Here is a 25,301-nt window from a genome sequence, read left to right as displayed (position 1 = left end):
CAGAGAAATGACTTGGAAGAACATAATGAGAGGCGGATGGATGAGAGTTTAAGGATGAAAATACAAAGATTGAAAGTAAAAAATAAAAAATAACGTAGATGAATGTTTTTCTCTTTGGGATTAAAGTCTGTAGCTAAAAGATTTCTTTCTCTCCTCTCAGTTAACTTGCTGATATACTGTATATATATATATATATATATATATATATATATATATATATATATATATATATATATATATATATATATATATATATATATAATATGCAGGGCAGAAACCGTACAGTATCTCCATATTTCATCTTTTTATCATCATTCCATATTTCGTTTCTTTCATATAAATGAATTACCCATTTTATACTTATCATATCACAGTGTCACACAAAAGTAGCAAAAGTAAACGATATACAAGCCAACAGCACGTGGTGATGTGACACGTTGTGAGCTTGTACATCTGCTATTTTCACTATTTTGAAAAATCATGTTTTGGGCTCGTCTGAGGATGACCTAGAGAGAGAGAGAGAGAGATGTTTAAAATTGTCGCCTACTGTATAACAACATGCCCAAAACAGGGACAGGTTGGGGCAGGTGGAACGCGGTTAAGTCTGTCTGTGGGTTTTTATATCTAACCAATGAAAAGGTATTAAGAAGAGCTTGTGACCAAATACATTGGATCCTGTGGAACACAGATTCTTTTTTTGCGGTTCCTGAAAAGTAACGGTTGGACACGCAAGGAGAGAGGACACTTTGAGGACATGGCTGTCAATTCTATCCCCTCCCCCAGCGAGCTCCACGTGACGTGAGGAGCCCCCTTCGGTATAGTGGCATCCTCTGCACCCCGCTCCCCAGCCCTAATTTTTGTGTAAATATATCGTTGCTGTCGCACAGACACCTCTTATCTCCATATTTTAACTTTTTGTGTTTTTTTCATAAATTAATGCCCTACTTGATCATACTTCAGCGTCACACAAAAGCATCAAAAGTACCAGATCTACAAGCTCGAAACGTGGCACGAAGCGACGTGTTTTGAGCTTGTCCATCTGCTACTTTAGCTATTTTTTTATTTGAAACCTGAAAAGCAACACTTTTGGACATATGAGCTTTCCACCCGACAGAAGCGATATCTTTAGCTGCTATTGGAGTCGTTACCGATATGTTAGCCTGGTTCCAGACGAATCTGCCTTTGCAAAATTGCATTGCACTTTAGCCCTCGGCAGATGTGTCGTGTGATATTGTCTGGCCACGCGAGGCTACCGATATGTAATATATTGTATGTAGTGTATGAATTGAGCACAATGGACAACAATGGAAACAAGCCCCATGGGGCTTTCTGTGTCATCCTTTTTGCAGAGATTTTCTTTTACTATAATGGTATACTGTTCTTAAACATGTTAATGAAGTATTCAATGAATCAGTCAAAGAGGGGGGAGGAGAGAGAGAGAGAGAGAGAGAGAGAGAGAGACAAAGTTCATCTTGGGAGCTCCTTAAAGTTGTGTGACTTTGTTCGATGTGGCCCGGATTGTCCACCTCTGGTCCCATTGGCCAAAACGGGATGCAGTACCTTCCCAGACGTTGTAGCCCTGCCCGCTAGTAACTAATATTGCTTTCGATGGAGAATGGTAGCTGGCATGATAGCTAGTATTGCATATGAATAGAACGATAGCCATCCACATTGTTAAAAAAGGGTTATTTTCCATTTTTCATGGTCATTGTTTTTTTCCTTTCTTCCAGCGGATATGTATTGTGATATTACCATTTCAAAAGATGATGCCAACAGCAGATTGGTCAAGCTGCGTCTTTCTGCTTCGCTGTTTTGGGGCTGTGGTCTGGTGCGGTTTTAGGGGTGTGTGTGTGTGGTCTGGTGGGGGTTTTAGGGGTGTGTGGTCTGGATGGGTTTCTTTGGAGGGGGCGTGGGGGGGGCTACTGTGGCATGCTGTTGAGGCTGCTGTTGGATCCGGTCAGTCCATTCTCTGTTTTCTGTAAGCTTTTCACCCCGCTGGGAACTTGGAGTCCAGTTAGCAATGCCAAACCGCCGAACCATACCTGCAACACAAACAAAGAAAAAAATATGAATACATTGATAAACACACACACATACATATACACACACACACACACACACACACACACACACACACACACACACACACACACACACACACACACACACACACACACACACACACACACACACACACACACACACACACACACACACACACACACACACACACACACAAATACTTTTCCAATAAATAATTAGCTGTACTATTATCTACCAATACTTTTACGAGAAAATATGCAAAAAAAGGTTATTTTTACTGTTATACATTTACAAATATGTTTACAATATGTTTAGAAAATATCAAAAATAAAATGTATTAAGTGACCGTGAAGGCTGGAAGGAGAGGCTGGTTGAACTTGGCTTTAAACGAGTGAAGGAGTTGTTTGGTCTCAGCATTATAGAACGATAGAAGACCTGAGAGACAGAGAGAGACAGGGAGAGAAAGAGACAGAGAGAGAGAGACAGACAGACAGACAGAGAGCGAGAGACAGACAGACAGAGAGAGACATGTGTGGAGTATATTTTAATAAATGTTTAACATTTATTAAATGTTTGTTCTGTATTTAATGTTTAAATGTTCAATGTCAGTGTTCAGTTGAATAATTAATGTTAAATTCTCTGTTGAAATTAAAGACTGTTCAAAGTTTAATGTTTCAATTTTAGTAACTTTAGTTCAATGTTCATTAATGTGCGGTTTGACTATGATACTGTCATGTCAGTATCATGGTTAGTATCATGTCGGTATCAATAATATCAGCATCATGGTTAGTATCATGTCAGTATCATGGTTAGTATCATGGTTAGTATCATGGTCAGTATCATGGTTAGTATCATGTCGGTATCATGTCGGTATCATGGTCAGTATCATGTTAGTATCATGGTCGGTATCATGTCACAGGGCTGTGACAGGGCCTGTCACATCAGGCCCCTCTCACAGCACTGTGTGACAGTCAGGAATGGAAACATGTTACCATGGTAACATGACAGGGCCATGACAGCCCTGTCATTCAGTGCTGCGAGATGGGCCTGACGTGACAGGGCCTGATAATTCTCCTTAATCATAGCAGGTTTTTTTTTTACCGCTGTCCACGTCGCAGTAGATTCCAATTTGCTCGGGGACAGCTGAGGCATCCAGACTCTTGGTCTTGTTGTTGTGTTTGGCGGCGAGGCTCGTCTGTAGCCATTGGTTGACGTGGATACACCACGCCCCACCGCTCTTCCCCAACTGGTCGAACTTGCCTAGGCTCCGGTAGGCCACACCCACGCTGCAACCAGATCACAAAACATTTTTTTGTGGGGGGAAAACGATGGACGAGGAAGAAGACACGAGCACACGCACACGCACACACGCACACACACACACACACACACACACACACACACACACACACACACACACACACACACACACACACACACAGAAGAAGTAGTAGTATAGTAGTAGTATATTAGTACTATAGTAGTAGTAGTAGTAGTATAGTGGTAGTACCTGTAGGACTTGCAGTCCTTATAAGGACGAACCTCCCAGTAATGCTGACCACAGTCTATACTGGTATCTCCTGGAAGGGCAGAGACACATAGTCAGAATAAACTATGGTGTGGAGATCGAGAGAGACAGACAGACAGACAGATAAGGTTTCCCCTTCATACCGAGGACTGTGTACGACTCTCCTGTGAAGCGATCACGGGCACCACCTCCTCCTCTCGTTGCTGGCGAACGGGTCACTGCCGTCCTCTTGGGTGATGGGGTCCCGCTTCTTGCCCAGGGGTGGGGGGTGGGGTTTGGAATGGGTCAAAAGGTCAGAAGTTAGCACGTGATAGGGTGTCTTGAGGCCCAGGTGCCTTGGACTTAAAAAAAAAAAAAAAAAAAAAAGTTTTTATTTTTTTTGCAAGTCAAGTAAACTGAAAAGAAAAAAGGGAAAGAAATGTAAAATAAAAAAAAATACATTCCTCTCAAAAGCAATGCTAATATGCTACGATGCTAATATCAGTAATGCTAATAAGCCACAATTTGTAGGGATGAGGAGAGAAATGTTAGCCCTTGGCTAACAAAAACGCACATAATATATAAAAGTGGTAAGTGTTAAGCAAGTGTTAAACATCAAAGCTTTAAACGTTAAGAGCTAAACGTTAAACATCAAGCATTAAACGTTAAGCTTGAAACAACTGTCGCCTTGAGTCGCAAATCAATTACGGTATTCTTTATTAATTTAATACAACATTTTTGTATTTACTTTGTATTCATATGCAAATAGAAATGTCATAAATAAATGTTTTATTGTAGTTTCACGTTTGTATTTATTATTTATTATTATATTTTATTTCATTATTATTATTCATTTCGGGGTTTTTTTTTATCCAAAAAAGCGGGAACCATTAAAGAAAAAAAAGAAAGAAAGAAAAACAATGCTTTTTCGAATCCTATCTCAGACCGGAATTAGACAGGGCAGCAAGAGCCAATGAGATCATTGTGAAGCGAAGGCAAAAGGAATCTTTTGTCCTTCTTTTCTCTTCTCCCTTTCATCCTTTTGTGTGTGTATAAGCCCTTAAACCCCAAGCTGATGTCGGCCAATTGTCATTGAAGGGTATCTGTGGCAGACAAACGAGTGTGTGCGGTGTGTCCGACATTAGTCAGGATTGATCACCTGTCTTAGTATGCTGAATTGGTGGCAATGTTTGTAAGGAGCCGGAGAGCTCTGTTTGGCTGTTCATCCCGGCCAAATCAGAGCATATGAAGAGCAGAGAGAGAGTGAGAGAGAGAGAAAGAGACTTGCAGGTACTGCAAGATCGCAAGATTTTATGGAACACACTTATTTCTTGCAAACAATGTCACGATTGATATGATGACAGACATCCTTTTATTTGTAATGGTGGACATGTTTGAGTTTTGTTCCAATATGGTCTGGGTCAAGACAGATGACAGAAAGACAGAAAGGTAAACTCATATACTGGCAGTGGGAAAGGACTCAACCGCCTACTTTTTGCAGGTTTTCCCATTTTTAAAGGACACGCATATAGTACGAGCTAATTCTCATGGAAAAAGGGGTCATTCTTCCACATATTCGCAAAGTATGGTAAGGAGAGTTATTTCCTCTCACGCAGCCGCAGAACAACGCCTGTCCCAACAGTCTGAGCGGTGTGTTTGAGCAACTTTTAAACGTGAGACGTCACCCAATTTGATCAATCAAAGTATTTGCAATTAGGCACGATAATACAGCTTAGTGTGTAGAAAGAACCCCAAAATAAACAAATCAACCAAATTGCTGGATTTAAACTGGATTAAATGTATTTACATTTTAACAGTCGATCCCCTTCTGGAGGTTCTGTACACAAGATTGTGGTTGGACTTATTCATCAGCTTTACAAATGTCCCGGTCCATCTGAGAACCCAGACCCCTCACCTTCAACCTATTTCCACAAATCAACAGCTTCCTAAATCCAAATATGAGATTGGTCCTCTCTAACCCTAACCCTAAGGTTAAGTGGGGAACATAGAACACCGGGAACGTAGAACCCGGGGAACATAGGGATGGCCCCCTTTTCTGGGGGTTAGTCTATCTGCGGAGGGTTCTCAGTCGGTTTCTAATTTGTATTCACTGAAAAAGTGAAAATGTCAATGTTAGGCTTGGAGAACAGGCCTCAAAACGTGCCTCTGCCTGATGATGGTGTATAGCGCAAGAGTGGCAAACCTGGGCCTCTGTTCTCCCTCATCAAAATCCCAAAAGAGATGTCATTCGCCAGGATCCTGGGGGCCCAGGGGGGTCTTTACAACTTGGTTCCAAGACTAAACCCAAATAGTTTTTCTCTCAATTTAGTTGTGCAAATTTGCCCTATGTGTATAGTCCTGGTCACTTCTGACCAATACTTTCTTGTTCATGTGAAGGATATAGACAACCACAGCGGTGTTTAGTGACTCACAATGTCGAACATTTACAAAGACGCGACCCGATCATCCGGCTTTTTGAAACATGGCTTCAGCTAAAAGATAAAAGAATGACAAAACCGCATAGCAGCTACATTAAAGGAACCCCTGGGGCCACTCCCTCGGCAACCTCACCTCTGTGTACATTCGATTTGCTGGTTTGTTGTATTTGCCACTGAATGGCGGAAAGCACTCACTTGGAGACTGCCGCATTCATCTGCTCTCAGCCTGAGGCGTGTTTTTGTTCGCGGACAGATCTCGCCCCCAGGCGTATGTTAATACAGATATGGCAGTAAAGGAACACTGTGAGACACCTGTCGATCACTCAGCAGGAAAAGGCTCCAGGGTCCTCCACTATATCATTCCCATACCCTTACAGGGGGAGCTACCGTCGGTGTATACAAAAATACCGCGATTTTCTTTATTGTGTGGCATCTAGGGTCTGTGTGTATCTGTGTGTGTGTGTGTGTGTGTGTGTGTGTGTGTGTGTGTGTGTGTGTGTGTGTGTGTGTGTGTGTGTGTGTGTGTGTGTGTGTGTGTGTGTGTGTGTGTGTGTGTGTGTGTGTGTGTGTGACTGTCTGACTGTAATCTCGCAAACCACTGAACAGATCAGCGCCAAATCTATTGAGCACACTGCCAGTAAGGCAAGGAAATAAGCCCCTGAATATTTTCACAATATTTATCACCCATCTTGTTGGGTGGTATTTGAACAATGTGAAATGCGAATGTGAAATGCGACTGCTAAGGAGTTTCACGAACGGACGAGCAATACGTATATAATATCAGAGTCCAAGACTCGTTCCAATGGTGCTGTCCAATCATGAGCACGAACGGAGGAGATGAGGTCAAGCCCAAACAGGTTCCTTTAATGTATTGTGAAATACCGCCACGTCACATGCTAGCTAGAGGGCTAAGAAAGGTCAGGGGCCACACCAGAGGTCACACTAAGGTTCTAAAGGGTTCACCTGGACGTGTTCTTCAGATTGGTAAGGAGGGCGCTGTTCAGGGACAAACAGAATGAAGACGTCAAATGTCAACAAGGAAACAAGAGTGACTAAATGAGGGAAGGGTTCTTTTCAAGGAAAGCGACTCACCTGCCCTTGTTCTCTTTGCCTTTGACCTTTCCCTCCTGACCCTTCACCCCCTGGGAGTCCCACTCCACGGAGGAGCCCTCGACCTTCAGGTTGACGTGGCTGGATGAGGCGTCGAAGACGAAGTTGAGTGCTGTGTGACGGAGAGACAGAAAACAAGGAATTTCAATCACTTTCTAAAGTGGATCCAAAGTGCGATTCCTTATAGTTGCGTTCACACACATCTTACAAACGCAAAAGAAAATAACTTTAAAGCACTGTCAATGTTGACATCTCTTAATACAATTTTGCTAAACTAATCAATTCCAGCCATCTGTTCAAGCACATAGTGCTTTAGTGCTTTCACAAGCACCACAGAGAGGTCTTACAAACACACCTTGGAGACTTGAATTCATGAATATTTTTTTGTTTTTGTCGCATTCCCTAGCCAATAATTTGATGGCCAGCGGACCAGTAGGCAGCGGTTCCGGTAGGAGACACAAAGGAGACTCTTTGTGTCTCCTACCGGAACCGCTGCCGGTCATGAAATTATTGGCTTAGGAATGCGACAAAAACAAAAGAATATCCAACAATTCAAGTCTCCATGGGGAAACTAATCGATAGGGAAAAAAAGTCATTTTGTGGGTGATCTATCCCTTTAAGAGCAAATAACTTTCAAGCACCATAAACATTGACCTCACTTAATCAAATTTACTGTATCTATTCTAAATTGTTCAATTCCAACATTTTGTTCAAGCACATTCAAGAACTGACAGGCGCTTTCACAACTTAAAGCACCTGGCATAGTCTTTTAAAAGAGCTAAGTCCTATCAAGCACCGTCAACAGTGAATTCTCTTGCAAAACTGATCAGATGTCTTTTTCAAGAACTTTAAACAAGCACTGACAAAAATGCTTTCATATGCCGTACATCAGTGGTTTTCAACCCTTTTCATATCCAGGTCCATTATTTATTTGGCATTTGAGCCACGGACCACCATTTGATGAGATTTAGCCTCTCAGACCCAAAATATTTTGTTATCAAAGTGCAGTTCAAGCACCATCAAGCGCTTCCGAGAACACTTCCAAGCACTTTCAAGCAACAACGAAAAAGAAAAAAAGAACTAGAGCCGACCTCTGGTTTCCAAGGTAACGGGGTCAGAGTAGTCGCCGGCTGCTGCCTTGTTCCGTGCTCGGACTCGAAAGTTCATGTAGCGGGAATCGAACTTGAGACCTGGAGAGAGAGGGAGAGAGACATTCACATATTTGTCATATTTATATGCGTTTGTTTATCATATCGTCTCTGTCGGGTGGAAACCGACAGAAAAACTGTTGGTTTTCAGGATTCAAATTCAAAAATAGCAAAAGCAGCAGATCTCAAAGCTCAAAACGCAAGTAGGGCAGTGGTTTTCAACCCTTTTCATATCAAGGGCCATTATTTATTCGGGATTTGAGCCACGGACCACCGTTTGATGAGATTTAGCCTCTCAGACCCAAGACTTCGAATATTTTGTTATCGTTGGACACGATTATGTCCACAATTCCATCCATGCTGTATTGATGTTGGTACCATTAGGAGAGATAACAGGCAAACGTTGATCAAAATAACAATTCTTTAATTAAGTCATGTAGATGTTTAACAATAATTCAACTCTTGAGAGCGTAAAATTAAACCAAATGGACCCGTAGGGGTCCATTTGGTTTCATTTTACGCTCTCAAGACTTAAAGATCTAATAAAGGTCCATTTAGTTTCCAACTCTCCATCATTTATCTGGGGACCACCTGGAACCCCCTCAAGGACCACTGGTTGAGAACCACTGAAGTAGGGTATTAATTTAAGAAAAAACACAAAAAGAAATGGAGATAAGAGGTTTCTGCCTGACAGCAACGATACGTATGTATATGTATCATATGTGTATGTATATACTATATATACTATACACTATTACCTGTTAGTGAGTGCTGAGTGGTCCTGATGTCTTCTATCGTCTCCCAGGGCTTCTGGTCTCGGACTCGTGCGAGCCCTTCGTGGTCCGTCTTGCGGTATTCCAGCTCATACTGGTCCACCTTGCTCTCGTCGCCACCAGGGGGCGATCGCCAGGCAACCGTTACCATGTTGTCGCTCACAACACACTCTGAAAGGTCTATCTCTGGAGCTCTGGGAACTGGGACAGAAAGACAAAGCTTTTGAAACAATAATAATGGAGGAGAATCCAGGTAGAAAATGAAGTCACAGCAGAAGACATTCCTATCATTTATATATTTGATTTATTCAAAATTTACTTGACTAAAAGTACAAAAGTATTGGCATAAAAATGTACTTTAAGTACCAAAAGTAAAAGTATACTCATTATGCAGAATGTCCCATTTCACAAGTTAAAAAAATAAAAAATCATTTGAAAATAGCCGATCTACGAGCTCACAATGCATCGCATCGCGACGCATTGTGATCTTGTAGATCGGCTATTTTCAAATTGGCAGAACGACTAAATTGGGTGAGGAAAAAATGGGGGTAAAAAAGCTAATAAATAATAATAAATACCAGGTAGAAAATGGAGACCCTGTAGAAGACGTTGTTCTATTCTGAAATCTACTGTGAGGTGACTGAGACTCGCAGAAGCCGTCGGCCTCATTGTCAAACGGAAGGCGGGCGCCATGGTAACCCTGTTGAATAAATCCAATAGAATTGAATGCAATAAAGCAGAGTAGAATATAATGGGATAGAATAGAGCGGAGCAGAATGGACAAGTACAGCACACAGTAGAATAACAGTAGAACTGAACACAATAGATTTGAGCAGACTAATAGTATGATAGAAGAAAATTGAATATAAAAGAGTATATTAAACTAGTCAAACAGGATCATGTATAATAGAACACAATGGATTATGGTAGAAATTAATATAGCAGTGGTTCTCAAAATGGTCCGGGGACCTCTAAGGATCCTTGTAGGGTTCCTAAGCAAAATGTGTTAACAACAGTAGTATCACAATCGGATTAACCCTATATATACATGGGCTATTTGAAAATAGCCGATTTGCAAGCTCACAACGCATCACAATGTGGCCCGTTGTGAGCTAAAAATCTTGAACCATCTTGAAATAAATCATGGTCCCTGGCACAAAATATTTTCAGATGGGGGTCCACGGCCAAATGCGTATACATTTGGCGGTCCTTGATATGAAAACCTTTGAGAACCACTGGAGTATAATAGAATTAAAAAGAGTGTAACTCCTAGTATATTAGAATAAAACAGCATATAGTAGAATAGAATAGTCTAACAGAAAACTACCATAGAATAAAACTGAATATAATTGAGTCAAATAGAATCACTACAATGTAGAACAGAAATAGAACAGAAGGATAAAAGAAGGATAAGAGAATAAAATAGAATAGAATAAAATAAGAGTAACACAAAATAGATTAGCATGCTCTGTAGCTAGCCAGTTAGCACCACAGCAAAAGCTAGCAGCCTCCCAATGCCACATGCATGGGCATTTGCACGCACAAAGCAAAATTACACTTTGTATTTATGTATGTATATGTGAAAGTATGTATACACATATACATATATCAGCATATGTATATTTTTAATATACAAATCATTTTACAATACAATGTATTCCTAAGATATTTTCTAAAATATATATGTGTGGTCGTGTTCATTATATTATCATACTACAAATAATTATTATTATTATTTTGTTCAAATGATTTCTTGATTTAACTTGATACTATAATGTTATTATAAACAAACATAATTGGTCAATAATGGATTATGGTTTATAACGATATCGAAGTGCACTCTCACTATTCTGTAAGACTTTTGGTACATAGATGGATTGTTTTCCGGATTTATAACACAAAAAAAGATGTAGGAAAAAACTAATAAGGATGGCATGAAATGGGTTTTAAACTCAACAAGACAATGAAAACCAACAAAACTCAACAAAACTACAAAAGTCTGAAAGATTGGAAATAAATCCATCAATCAACAAATAAATGCGTCTTTTCCGTGGCTTCGAACACAAACGTTTTTTGTTCGTACATTTTCTCAAATGTAAAATCAGTACCGGTGGGATTTTGGGTGGGAAATGGTTAGAATAGAAAGGCATCTAGTGGCCGCCATGGATCTTTGTTACCACAAAACCTCATGGTACAAATGGGCTGATGATCAGCATCTACTGAATACTTCTGTCCGGGGGCCGACCTGGAAACTACGACACAACTTCTACCAGCAAGAGAGAGACAAGAAGTATTCAAAAGGAGATACCGTACCTATCTTTGATCTGCCTCGCAGCCTTGGGGAAGAAGAAGAAGGAGAAGAAAAAGGAAAGATTGCACAAAAAGAAAAAGAGAGAAAAGTAAATTGTTGTTAGTAGACAGAAAGTGAGTAGTTATTTTAAAAAAAAGTTACAGTCACAGCAGGGATAGATGCGGACCACCATGGATCCCCGTCGTCAAACTGGGAGTGTGCTCCCAGAATTAAATTCGTACAATTCAGGGCGAACGATAATCCGTCATCGACCTGTCATCTTACGAACAAAGCCGAATCAATCAATAAAGTCAAATTAACTAAATTGAGAAGAGAGGAGATAGGGTGAGAGGGGGGGCATAAGGGGATAGAGATAAACAGAGAGAGAGAGAGAGTAGAGAGAGGGGAGATGGAGAGGGGGAGAGAGAGGGAAGAGTGCAGCCATAGCTGTGGAGGGTGAAAGGTTATCGCTAGCGGCGTTAGCATTCGGTGGAAATCAAAAGGACAAAAATCAAGAAAGGGGGAAACGGAGGACGTATTCAGCGGCCTGCAGCTCGTCTCATTGGCCGAGAGACACATCTGCGGCAGTTGAACCGATGAGATGGAAGGCTTATTCGAAATCGATCAGAGGATCTAATCAATCCGGATTCATAAAAGGATCTATAGACCTGGGAGAAGTCCTCTTCGTCTTTCAAGAGGAGGGTGCCATTGGCGAAGTTCAGCAGCTCCTCTGAAGAATCCAGCGCCGCTCTACTCTGCGCCAGCTGCTTCTACGGAGATTAAACACACCAACCAACAGTCAGTAAACCAGTCAGTAAACCAGTATACAAATCAGTAAACCAGTCAGTAAACCAGTATACAAGTCAGCAAACCAGTCAAGAACTCAAGCCCTGGATCAAACGGCACTATTATAGCGCTGTTGAACGAGAAGACATTGCACGTGGCACTGCAGGCTTTACAGAAGGAGTTAAAAAGGCTCAGTGGGCCAAGGAATGTTACAAGGACAGACCAGAGGGCAGGCTATAGGCCAGGAACTTCAGAGCGGTACTGTAGGTGTGCGCTCTGGAAATCGTGCTCTGCTCAGGCACACGCTGCCTTGAAACTATTTGGCCAGTAGCTCCGCACCCCACTGGGAGGTGCTCTGAGGCAGGGAATGGCTGGTTTACAGTAAACCAGTGAATGAGAGTCAGAACTGCAGCAGCTCCCCACACAACTCCAGAGCTGCTCCCTGCACTGTGCCAGCTGCTTTTACGGACAGGAAACCCACTGACAGTCAGTAAAGCAAGCAGTCAGTCGACTAGTAACCCGGTCAGTCAACTAGAACGGTGCGCTCAGTAGAGTGCAAATCTGTACCAGGAGACATGCCCTAACAATAGGAATGAATGCAGTTGGAATGTCTACCTACAAACATCGTAGCCCATCTTGATCTCAAGGTTGCTGTGATTCAATGTTCCGTATTATCTGCAACGTTTGATCGCTGATTCCTTGTGTTAATTATGTTTGTATTACCAGTAAGTTAATCAAAGGGTAGGTTTGAAACATAAGTGTTAGGCTTTCACGCAGAGATTATGCACACATACAGGGAGAGAGAGAGAGAGACAGACAGACAGACAGACAGACAGACAGACAGACAGACAGACAGACAGACAGACAGACAGACAGACAGACCAGGAAAGAGACCTCAGGTGTGTGTGTGTGTGTGTGTGTGTGTGTGTGCGTGCGTGCGTGCGTGCGTGCGTGCGTGCGTGCGTGCGTGCGTGCGTGCGTGCGTGCGTGCGTGCGTGCGTGCGTGCGTGAATCAACAAGAGATGGAGAGATAGAGAAAAGAGACAGACTGGTCTCTCAACTCATAAACCCGTATGACATAATTATTTAACGTTGAGTTCAAGTAGGGATGTCCTGATCGAATAACCCAAAACATGTTATTTTCAAATGCAGCATGCTCGTTCGGCAACTGTACATGATTCACACGTATAGGTGTGAGGGCCAGCGGCCCGAACCTCTAGTCTAGCTCTTTAAAAGGGGCAAAAGACTGCCTTAGAACAGCTCGGACTTCAGTAGTTGAATGTGTGCAGACATTAAGACTCTTGAGATTTGGGGTGATGAATGAAAATATTGCTTATTAATCTAACGTCAGAATTATTTTGCATATCTGTTATTAGCTAGTACTGGTACTTCCCATAAGCCTGCAGGGACAGGAGTGTTGTAATTGTCTAGTTAATAGTCTAGATCAAGGGTTCCCAAATTTTTCAGACCGCGACCCCCCAAAATAATCATATTTGAACTGGGGACCCCCCCCCCACCCTGACAAGCACTTGAAATTGCATAGGCTTTACATTTAGTTTGACTCGGAAAACAATGTTGCACATTAAGCTAATCATCTGGGGACCCCCCCCAAATAATTTGGGGACCCCCAGTTTGGGAACCACTGGTCTACATCAGTGGTTATCAAACCTTTAAGTCAGGTACAGCAGTGGTTCTCAAACTTTTTCTCGTCAAGGACCCCCAAATTGACACTTATTAGCCCGCGGACCCCCATTTGAAAAGATATGTCAGGGACCCCCCATAAGAGAAGATTGTTGTTATGGCTCTAGCAGTGATTCTCAACCATTTTAATTTCAAGGACCCCCAGTTTGACATGCTTTAGGCTACGTACAGTACATTTAATGGCATTTCTATCTCTGGGACCCCAATTCATATTGTAAAATCAATGTTAATGTAACTCTGAGAGTGTACAAATGGAACCAAATGGACCCGTTAGGGTCCATTTGGTTCCATTTGTACACTTTCAGAGTTACAGACCCATAAGGGTCCATTTGGTATTTTGGTTCCTATCCATAATTTAGCTGGGGACCCCCTGGAACCCCCTCAAGTACCCCTGGGGGTCCCCGGACCCCACTTTGAGAACCAATGATGTACAGTACCTCCTGAGACTTTCCTGCTGAGCCCCAGCACCACATAAAAAACGTTTTCTTTTTTTATCTTCTTAAATTGAGCATAGATTAGCATAGATTGTTACAGAGAGGGCATCAGCTGATGCGAGGTTACACCATGTGTGCGTGTGCATGCATGCGAGAGAGAGGGCGAAATGACAACGAGAGCGCATGAGATGAAGCGAGAGAATACTTCCATCACAATACATCTAATCATTGTCTGGGGGGAAATATAACAAGCGACTCGCTGATTCAAGGTTGCAATTGTGGCTTTTGCATGGCAGCAACCTGTGTGCCCTGCATGCACTCAATAATCTGCAAAATAATTCATTTAAAATTTAAACCAGAGTTTCTTTCCTTTAATCCATTAAGACGCATCTGTGTCATTTTAAGATTTCTTTCGCTATTCAAAAATAGCAGATAGATCTGCTTTTTCTCTTTAAATCGTGAAGATTTGTGCAATTCTATTGCAGATCTACAAGCTCATAGCACGGCACTCTAAAATTACACATATGCATTCCCGGTCTTAAAGGGTATAAACATAATTAATGGATTGTGTAGGCGGGATTATGTACCAGCAAAAATGCAAGGACCCTGTGTGATTCATACACTGTCAGCGACAGTTATTGTAGGCCTAATGAGCCGTGTTGCAGCTCGCAACGGAATGGCAAAAGCTGTGGTTTGCAACGTTATAAAACTGGACAGTCCACACCACACCAAGCCACTGAGCTGCGACGGACTGCCGTTTCCACAGCAAACATCAACGCAGTGAGCGGAGACTGTTTACCGTTTACATAGCATGTCAACCTATTATATTTTATAGATGACATCGTATACATATATAGAAATATTAAATACATAGGTCTACACTCTCCCTGCCTTTCTCCCATTCACTCGCTCTCTTTTTTTCATCCTCTCGCAAGCTGTTAGGTGACGGACTCACATATCACTAGACTGTGTGCAATTTGTGTGTGTGTGTGTGTGTGTGTGTGTGTGTGTGTGTGTGTGTGTGTGTGTGTGTGTGTGTGTGTGTGTGTGTGTGTGTGTGGGGTGGGGGGGGTGACATGTGTATAAAGTTACAATGGCAGCTTGGTGTGAGCAATGTGTTTGTGTGATCATAAATACATAGCAACATGCTGCTTCTGATTTGACAAGCTGAATTTCTTGTGACTCAATCAGCCGGCATCATCAGTGGTGGCTTATCCAACAGGCTTGAGGGGCCTGTTGGATAGGGCACAGGGCACCAACCTTTGGGGGGGCACCAAACGACGTGAAGAAGAAAAAAAACACAGAAATGTAGAGGGTCCCATTTTTTCCGCGCTGCCTTTTATTTTTGGAAACAAGACTGCAGTCAGCTATTCAACATGACCGCTTGGGAAGGTAAATCACAGATTTATTTCACGTAGATTTATTTCACGTAGATTTATTTCACGTAGATTTATTTCACGTAGATTTATTTCACGTAGATCTATCCACGTACCCCTTGGGTGTACCCTACTTTGACAATAGCTGGTCTAGATCCTATAAGCCTGGCTGGCTAGTTCCCGTCCGTAGCTTTGCAGGACTAGCCAAGAGGGAGGATTTCACTATGGTTATTAATTCACAAAAACAAACAAACACACACACACACACACACACACACACACACACACACACACACACACACACACACACACACACACACACACACACACACACACACACACACACACACACACACACACACACACACACACACACACACACACACACACCAGTTTCTGTCACTTTAAAGCGTGCACAGAAACACAGACTTGCTTGTACTGTAAGTAGAGGTTTATAACCTTGGAGTGAGAACATATCTACAGCACCTTCACCTAAAGTGCTAGGACCTACGAACAAACAAACTGTTCCTTCTCTTCTCTTTCTCCTTCTGCTAGAAGACATAATGTATACAGTATGTGTTTCTATATATGTATTATGTCTCACACACACACACACACACACACACACACACACACACACACACACACACACACACACACACACACACACACACACACACACACACACACACACACACACACACACACACACACACACACACACACTTAGATACATGATATCCTGGCAGAGATAACAGTTCAGATAATCAGTAGCTCCTCTGACAACTCCAGAGATGGAGTTTTGGAGTTTATTAAACCAGTCAATAAACAGTCAGTCAACCAGTAAACCTGTCAACACCCAGTGAACAAGTACCAGTTTGTAAAAACAACCACCACCATGCCTTCCCACTTGCCCCCCCCCCCCTTTCTATGGATATAACGTTGCGATGGGAACGATGTACGAAAGTGAATTTCACCCACTTTTTTACTTTGTAAACCTGTGATGTGACAATAAACCTGATTCTGATCCAGTAACCAGTAACCAGTCACTCAGTCCGGAAAACAATCCAAACCAATAAGGGGTCAGTTAAACCAGTTAACCAGTAACTAATGAGAAAACCATTCCAAATCAGTAACCAGACAATAAAACTGAAACCAGTCAGTCAGTCAACAAGAGTAAGTAAGCACCAGTAACCCAGATTGTTGTAAACCGGTCAACACAAGGAACACGTCAGCAAACCGTTTTAGGGTGAAGTTGCCTTTAGACATTTATTTGGAGGCTGGTCGGCCTGCCAGGCTACGCAAGTATCCAGTGGTGGAAAGTAACTAAGTACAATTACTCAAGTATTTCCAATTTTCAATACTTTTTCTTCTACTCCACTACATCTCAGAGACAAATATTGTTCTTTTTACTCCACTACAATCATTTGAAAACTTTAGTTTCTAGTTACTTTGACGATATAAATTATTATATTATAAAACATACATTAACCACTTTAGCCCTATTTTATACATGGGCTTTTTGAAAATAGCAGATCTACAAGGTCACAACACATCGCGACGCGTTGTGAGCTTGTAGATCTGCTATTTTCAAACATTTTAGTACTTTTACTTTTGGTACTTTAAGTATATTTTGATGCCAATAGTAAATACTTTTGTATTTTTACTCAAGTAACATTTTGAGCACAGGCCTTTTACTTGTAACAGAGTATTTTTTATATTGTGGTATTGCTACTTTTACTTACGTAAAATATCTGAGTACTTCTTGCACACAACTGCAAGTATCACCCTTGAGCACGACCAATCAAATCGTGAGCTGGAGCACAATCGATCAGATCACATGGGATCAAGAATTCTAGCATTCAGAGTGCCAACCTTGGATGGTTACCCAATCACCATGGGTACTGAGCCCTGGAGGTGCAGGCAGTAGAGGCACAGACCATATAATGCTCCTTGTGAGCTGTGCTGTGTACCCAAGTTGAAATCTGATTCTCATCTTTTGCATTCATTAATTGAAATAAAGGGATGGTTTTACCAAAGAATGCATGACTATTTAAGTCAGTGGTTCTCAACCTTTTCAGGCCGCGACACCCCCAAAATAATCATATTTGAACTGGGGACCCCCCAACCTAACAAGCACTTGGAATTGAAGTAGTGTAATTTAGTTTGACTCGGTTCCACAGATAAATATTGTGAAGATAGCAGATCTACAAGCTCACAACACCTCGCTTTGCGAGGTGTTGTGAGCTTGTAGATCGGCTATTCTCACAATTTTTGCCTCTTTCTTATATTATTTGACTAGTTGGCCAATGTTTGACCAGTTTTTATAGTATAGTTTGTTGATCACCTTTGCAGTAATGGTCTTTTTTCTGAGGTATTAAAAAGGTCTTAAAAGTCCTTAAATTGTCACTTCACTGTGATCATCTGGGAACCCTCCCCAACATCATATGGGCACCCCCCTGGGGGTCCCGACCCACAGGTTGAGAACCACTGATTTAAGTCACGTAAAACCTAGGCAGGCGCACCAAGTGAGTGCTCGTGTGGAGCCGGTGTGATGCCTGTTGACTCAGAACCTTCTCAGCTGCATACCGATAGGGTGGGAATCAGTTGACCAGCCTCCCAAGTCCAAATCTAAAGGCTACTTCACCCTGGACCAAGTAAACCGGTCCAAATCAGTAACCAGTCCTAAACAACAATTGAACCGAACCGGGTCAGTAAACCAATCCAAACGAGTAAGCTTACCTGTAGTTCCTGTTCCTTTCTGGTGTGATCTTGTCGGATGGCGTCGCTCATGTTCGCCTTCATCTCCGCCAGAACGCAAAACAAGGAGTCAAACTCCTCCTCCAGATCTCTGGTTACTTCAGACGAATTCACCTGGTATGACAGAAAGTTACTGGTTTCCGATCCTACCAGGATCTCTAGTAATGCTGTCCTCCAGTGCTGTTGGTATTCTTTCCTACCAGGACCCATGATAGTACTGCAGGTTTTCTATCCGACCAGGTTCTATCGTACTGTTGGATGCCTATCCTACAAGGACCTCTAGTACTGCTGATTTTTTATCTTACCAGGACCTCTACAGTAGTACTGCTGGTTTTCTATCCTACCAGGACCTGTAGCACTGCTGGTTTTATATCCTACCAGGACCTCTAGTACTGTTGGTTTTATATCCTACCAGGACCTCTAGTACTGTTGGTTTTATATCCTACCAGGACCTCTAGTACTGCTGGTTTTCTATCCTACCAGGACCTGTAGCACTGCTGGTTTTATATCCTACCAGGACCTCTAGTACTGTTGGTTTTATATCCTACCAGGACCTCTAGTACTGCTGGTTTTCTGTCCTACCACCTCTAGTACTGCTGGTTTTATATCCTACCAGGACCTCTAGTACTGCTGGTTTTATATCCTACCAGGACCTGTAGTACTGCTGGTTTTATATCCTACCAGGACCTCTAGTACTGCTGGTTTTATATCCTACCAGGACCTCTAGTACTGCTGGTTTTCTGTCCTACCAGGACCTCTAATACTGCTGGTTTTCTGTGCTCACCTGCAGCGCAGACAACGTATCACTCAGCGTCTCCATGAAGTTATGCAGCTCGTCATTCTTATTGGCCAACGTCGCTATAATCCTCTGCAGGGCCTCCTGGGAAGCACACACACACACACACACACACACACACACACACACACACACACACACACACACACACACACACAAACACAAATACACACAAACAATTAGCATAAAATAGAAACAAATAGAAGCAATAAGAGCAGACAGATATGAGTAACTATATATGAGCACAGAAGTCATGATGCATTGTGGGTAACATTCTGACCTGATTCTCCAGGGCGTATGAGTCACACACACACACACACACACACACACACACACACACACACACACACACACACACACACACACACACACACACACACACACACACACACACACACACACACACACACACACACACACACACACACACACACACACACACACACACACACACACACATCTCTTAAGGTTGACTTCCCAACTAGGCCAGAGAACAAGTTACAACATATTACGGCGTACTGTTGTTATCACTAGTAATACTACTACTACAATTACTACTATTAGTATTAATACCACTGCTCAGGGCTGCCACGATTACACATTTAAGTTGACGATTAATTGTCACTCAAATAATTGCGATTAACAATTTAATTGTGGGTTTGGCATTGAACATTGGAACATATATCACAATAACTGAAATATACAAAGAAATTATTGACATATTTAATCATTTTGATTAATGTAAAAATAGCAGATATAGCAAGCTCACAACGCATCACAAAGTGACACGTTGTAAGCTTGTAGATCTGCTATTTCTGCTTTTTTAATATTTCAAAATGTGTGAAAATCTTTCAACATGGAAACGATTGACGATTTTGCAAAAATCATTGCGATTATCTCAAATAATTGTGATTAGACGGTTATGTAATAATTATGACAGGCCTACTACTGCTACTGCCATTTCTACTACCACAGCTGCTCTAACTGAATCAAATGTTAGGTTATAGTATTATTATTACTAGTGTTGTTATTATCATTATTATTATCATTAATAATGCTGTTTATTATTATCGTTAGCTGGTGATTGGCCAGTCAAGTTGTTCCACTCCATTACGGTGTGTTCGTGTACACACGTCTTCTACTGACCCACTATACCTACAGCCCAATCATTCTGCTGCTGCAAGAGTCAGGTGTCTGAAACACAATATCTGTGTGTGTGTGTGTGTGTGTGTGTGTGTGTGTGTGTGTGTGTGTGTGTGTGTGTGTGTGTGTGTGTGTGTGTGTGTGTGTGTGTGTGTGTGTGTGTGTGTGTGTGTGTGTGTGTGTGTGTGTTGTAAGTCGAGCTTAAAAGCTACTGTTTCTAAACCTGAGGGTTTGGGCTGACTTCACAGCAGCCACCTACTACTACTAATACTAGAAGTGCTGTACTTGTAGTAGTAGTAGCAGCAATAGTAGCCGTAATCGACTGTAGTAGTATTACGAGTAGTATGGTAACATTATTAAAATGGTATTACTACTAGTAGTTCAGCTGATGGACAGATCCACTTTCAGTGGGACAGAAAGAGAGGAAGAACGACAGAATGAACAGAGATGACCTCTCCCCCTCCCCTCCTCTCCTAATCCTTTGTTCCACTCTATTCTTCCGTTCTTTTCATTCCCTCTCTCTCTCTCTCTTTCCTTCCATGTCCACACACTGACCTCCATGCCTACACACACACACACACACACACACACACCCCACCCAGCCACCTCTACAGGCCTATACAGTGCACCTTCTATTCTCTGGGGTCGGCACACTTCAGTGGTGGGGGATGGACCCTCCAGTGAAGTGGTCCTCAACCTTATTCATTTTGAAGGACCCCCAGTCCGGGCACCTATAGGCTGCAATGCCAGCCTGACAGCGCGTCGTGGGTTCAAAATCCCGATCCCGACGACCTTTGCTGCGTGTCACTCCCCATATCTCTCTCCCCATTTCCTGTCAATCTACTATACTATCAATACAAGGCAGAAAAGGCCCCAAAAATACCTTTAAACAAAACAGAAGGTCCAAGCGTTCGATTCCCGGCCACGGACATGTGTCGAGGTGTCCCTGAGCAAGACACTTAACCCTTACTGTCCCCCCCCCCTGCGTTCAAGTCTGAACACTTGGGCAGCAATCAGTTGGTCTAATTATTCTTACTATTATTATTGTATGAGTTATAGAGAAGAACCCATAAGGGTCCCATAAGGGGACGCCTGGTGGCCCCCGGACCTGTTGATAGTGCTCCTGCAGAATCAGGCACTGATGACCTATTCATGATAGAAATAAACATCAGGTCATGCAAATGACCAGTATAATGTAATATACTAGGACTACTGCTATTACATCCATTTCTACTGTGTGTGTGTGTGTGTGTGTGTGTGTGTGTGTGTGTGTGTGTGTGTGTGTGTGTGTGTGTGTGTGTGTGTGTGTGTGTGTGTGTGTGTGTGTGTGTGTGTGTGTGTGTATGTGTGTATGTGTGTGTGTGTGTAATCCTATGGATTACATAAGAGTTAATCTGGCTGCTAACTATACCGGTTAGTATATGTACACAAACTGTACATGTGTGCGTTTGCATCTGTGTGTGACTGTGCAAACAATACTTATTGGCACATTAACATGCGCAGGTGACAGGTGTAAGCCAATTAAGGCAAGGACGTTTGTTTATTTGTACTATTAGCACATTTAAACAACAAGGCCATTCAATGTGCTTTGTTTCACAACATTGTGAGCTTGTCAATCGGCTGTTTTGCAGCTAAAGCTTTCCTCACAATAACAGAAAACAGAACAGATACTAGTATTGAGCCCTGAGGAACTCCGGGCGGCAACCCATGTGGGGTTTAAGTGGTTAACCTATAGAGCATAAATATTGGTAGTAGCCTGGTAATAACTAAGTTAGCAGATCACAACGCCACGCAGAAATGTGAAAGCTTTCCCCAAAATAACAGAAAACAGAACAGATACTAGTATTGAGCCCTGAGGGACTCAGTGGCTAGTGGCTACCCATATGGTGTTTAAGTGTTTTTTAACCATTTAGCATAAATATATGGTAGGCAGCCTAGTAATAAGTTACACTAGTAATATAGTATAGTAGTAGCAGCAGCAAGTGGTGGTAGTAGTTCTAGTAGTAACGTTACTACTACTAAAAGTAATAGGTTACTACTAAAAGTACTGTAGCCTACATTAACTAATGTCTTTAAGGCTCTCAGCAGCAGGTGCAGTTTAATTTTATAGCGACACTTCCGGGCGCGCGAGACGTAAATAGAACCTTGTCATCATTGATTACTCTTATCGCCACATCATCGTATCATCGCGAGAGCAACGACATGAGAAAAGCGAAACATACGTTATTTCTTTAACTTATATCGTGACATTCATGACATTCTCTCTCTCTCGCTTCTCAGCCTATCTTGCTCTCTCTCGCGCTCGCGCTCGCTCCCTTGGTCGGTCGGTGTCTCTCTCTCTCTCTCACTCACTCACTCTATCTCCCTCTCTCGCTCTCTTACCTTCTGCGCGTCCATTCTCTCTATCCTTCTGTCGGAGGACTTTTTTTCTTCGAAATGTTTATAGAGAACGAAGTATGAACGACAGACGAGAGAAATATCCCTCCGCCCCGCCCCCTTCCTTCTGCTTCTGCCCGGTGGACTGAAGTCTATCCGCGCATGGGCGGTGGGTCCGGGGGCTCCGTCCTCCGTGCCGTGCCGTGCCGTTCCGTTCTGGTCAATGGGGACGCACGCGCGCTGCGTTCAAGGTGCGCCTGTGAAATGGAATATAAATACAAATACACAGTGACAGACTAGTGCATGTTATGATGAGAGTACTGGGGGCATCCCACCTGAGTCTTCAAGTCGTGAAGATGTAGTTTCTGTTTCTGGAGAGATGGGGAGACGGAGAGACCCTTCAACAAACAGTCAATACAATACATTCTTATAGGACCACAATTTGGAGTCCCCAGGGGCACCGAGTGCCGCGCTATGAGCTTGTAGATCTGCTATTTTTTGTTTTTTATGTGAAAATTTGTGAAAATCTTTAATGATACTTTCCCGGATTGAATGTGTTTAAGCTATAACTAGGCTAAGTTTGAACTTAGTGTGAGGTGGTGCAACTGGCCAGGTCCTGAAGATGTAGTTTCTGTTTCTGGAGAGATGGGGAGACGGAGAGACCCAGTATTCAACATTCAAAGTAATGATTACTATCAGAATACAGAGCTCAGCTTTAATTAGCTTTTTTTTTGTGTAGGCTTACACACAACGTATTAATATCTACACAGCTTATTGTAAAATGCAAATCATGCATTATATAATAATAAGCCGAACACAGAAAGATACACTCATCTTATTTGTGTGTCACAAGGTGAACACGTTTTATTGTGAAACAGCATAGATTCATAATCAAAAATAAAATAAAAAAAAAACATTGAAAAATCTAAAATGATGATTATGGCACATTCAGATATTCACACACGCGCGCACACACACATGCACACTCTGAATTGATTATAAGGTCATCTGGGAATCGCTGAACACAGTATAAACACAGACATACATACAATAAAAACAAAAGAAGTATAACAATAAAAGAAAGATAAGAGTGTAAATATTACAGTGCAGCGGCAAACAAAAGGTTTTTAACCGTGATTTAGAAGCACCGGGTGTTGCAGCAGACCTGCAGTTTTTCTGGGTGTTAGTTCCCAGATATGTTGTACTTAAGAAAATGAACGCCGTCTTCTCCACGTTTAGTTCTGTCACCTGTCCCAGATTACGTGAGAGGCCTGGATCATGTGGCACAAGATCAGAGATGACTTTTGGCCACAAACCATTCAAAGCTTTATAAACCAACAGTAATAGTTTGGATTAAATGATTTGACATAGAGCTGAGTCAGTGTAAAAATCAAATTAACTAAAGTGATATGCTCTACTTTCTTGGCATTAGTAAGGACTCGAGCAGCAGCATCTGAACCAACAGTGGTGGATAGTAACTAGTACATTTACTTAAGTACTGTACTTAAGTGAAATTTTTAGGTATTTGTACTTTGCTTGAGTATTTCCAATTTCTAATACTTTACTCCATTACATCTCAGAGGCAAATATTGTACTTTTAATCCACTACAATTATTTGAAAACTTTAGTTACAGTTACTTTGTAGATTTTGATTATTATTACAAAACATACATTACCCACTTCTGCCCTATATATATTTCGGCTCACAACACGTCGCATCTCGACGCGTTGTGAGCTTGTATCGATCTGTTATTTTCAAAAGATTTTTATACGTTTTGAAAACTTGAAATGGGACATTCTGCATTATGAGTACTTTCACTTTTGGCACTTTAAGTATATTTTGATGACAATACTTTGGTACTTTCACTCAAGTAAATTTTGAATTCCAGACTTTTACTTGCAACAGAGTATTTCTACATTGCAGTACTGATACTTTTACTCAAGTAAAACATTTGAGTACTTTTACCACCACTGGGAATCAACGATCAATTGTTTACGAGACGTGTAAAGACACCATTATTACAGTATAGTCAAGCCTACTGGAGATGAATGAATGTTTCTTAATCCTGCTGAGACATAAATCCTGTAATCCATGACTTAAGATCATAGTAGGCTGATTTATGGGTTAACCCATTGAGACCGGGAACGCATCTGTGTGTCATTTTAAGATTTCTTTGGCTAATCAAAAATAGCAGATATACAAGCTCATAGCGCGGCACCGAGTGCTGCGCTATGAGCTTGTAGATCTGCTATTTTTGATTTTTGATCTTGAAAATTGGTGCAAATCTTTGAAGACATATATTTTTAAGGCAAACATTTGAAACTCAAATCTTTGCTTCTGGGCGATTCTAAAAATGTCTTCTAAAATCCAGAACAGTTTTAACGTACGTATGTTGCTTTAATATCAGTGGTTCTCAAACTTTTTCATGTCAAGGACCCCCCAAAATGATATGTATTTGGCCGCGGACCCCCATCTGAAAACATTTTGTTCCAGGGACCCCCCAGAAGCAAAGATTTGAGTTAAAGATGTTCGCTTTAAAAAATGCATATTTTCAAAGATTTGCTAAATTTTTCAAGATTTTTCAAAAAATAGCAGATCTACAAGCTCTTTGAGCTTGTA

At 41.8% G+C, this 25,301-nt stretch overlaps 1 protein-coding gene across 4 annotated transcripts; it reads right to left on the bottom strand.

Annotated features, from left to right (window-relative positions):
* Positions 1-240: 240 nt before the first annotated feature.
* fsd1l (fibronectin type III and SPRY domain containing 1-like) lies at positions 241-25,211 on the bottom strand. 4 transcript variants are annotated; one of them, XM_084047031.1, is made up of 16 exons: positions 23,017-25,211; positions 22,688-22,938; positions 19,151-19,246; positions 18,349-18,480; positions 11,978-12,079; positions 11,333-11,355; positions 9,598-9,719; positions 9,005-9,220; positions 8,190-8,288; positions 7,081-7,210; positions 6,952-6,984; positions 3,715-3,821; positions 3,554-3,623; positions 3,145-3,329; positions 2,390-2,478; positions 241-2,042 (listed from the first exon to the last, which is right to left on the bottom strand). In XM_084047031.1, the coding sequence occupies exons 2-16, from the start codon at positions 22,700-22,702 to the stop codon at positions 1,920-1,922; spliced, it is 1,542 nt and encodes a 513-aa protein (XP_083903157.1). In that variant the 5' UTR covers positions 22,703-22,938; positions 23,017-25,211; the 3' UTR covers positions 241-1,919. The 4 variants fall into 4 exon arrangements, with proteins under 4 accessions (XP_083903157.1, XP_083903158.1, XP_083903159.1 ...); XM_084047032.1 differs by having other exon boundaries at positions 3,715-3,818; XM_084047033.1 differs by lacking the exon at positions 6,952-6,984 and having other exon boundaries at positions 242-2,042.
* Positions 25,212-25,301: the final 90 nt, after the last annotated feature.

This window comes from Gymnoscopelus microlampas (assembly GCF_963454915.1).
Source record: "Gymnoscopelus microlampas genome assembly, chromosome: 21".
Classification (NCBI taxonomy): Eukaryota; Metazoa; Chordata; class Actinopteri; order Myctophiformes; family Myctophidae; genus Gymnoscopelus; species Gymnoscopelus microlampas.
This window is presented reverse-complemented; position numbering and strand designations above follow the sequence as displayed.

Coding starts and splice junctions, on each gene's coding strand:
- fsd1l (XM_084047031.1), bottom strand. Junction 3,624..3,714: donor AGAGTCGTACACAGTCCTCG/GTATGAAGGGGA, acceptor CTGCCCTTCCAG/GAGATACCAGTATAGACTGT. Junction 3,330..3,553: donor AAGGACTGCAAGTCCTACAG/GTACTACCACTA, acceptor ATCTGGTTGCAG/CGTGGGTGTGGCCTACCGGA.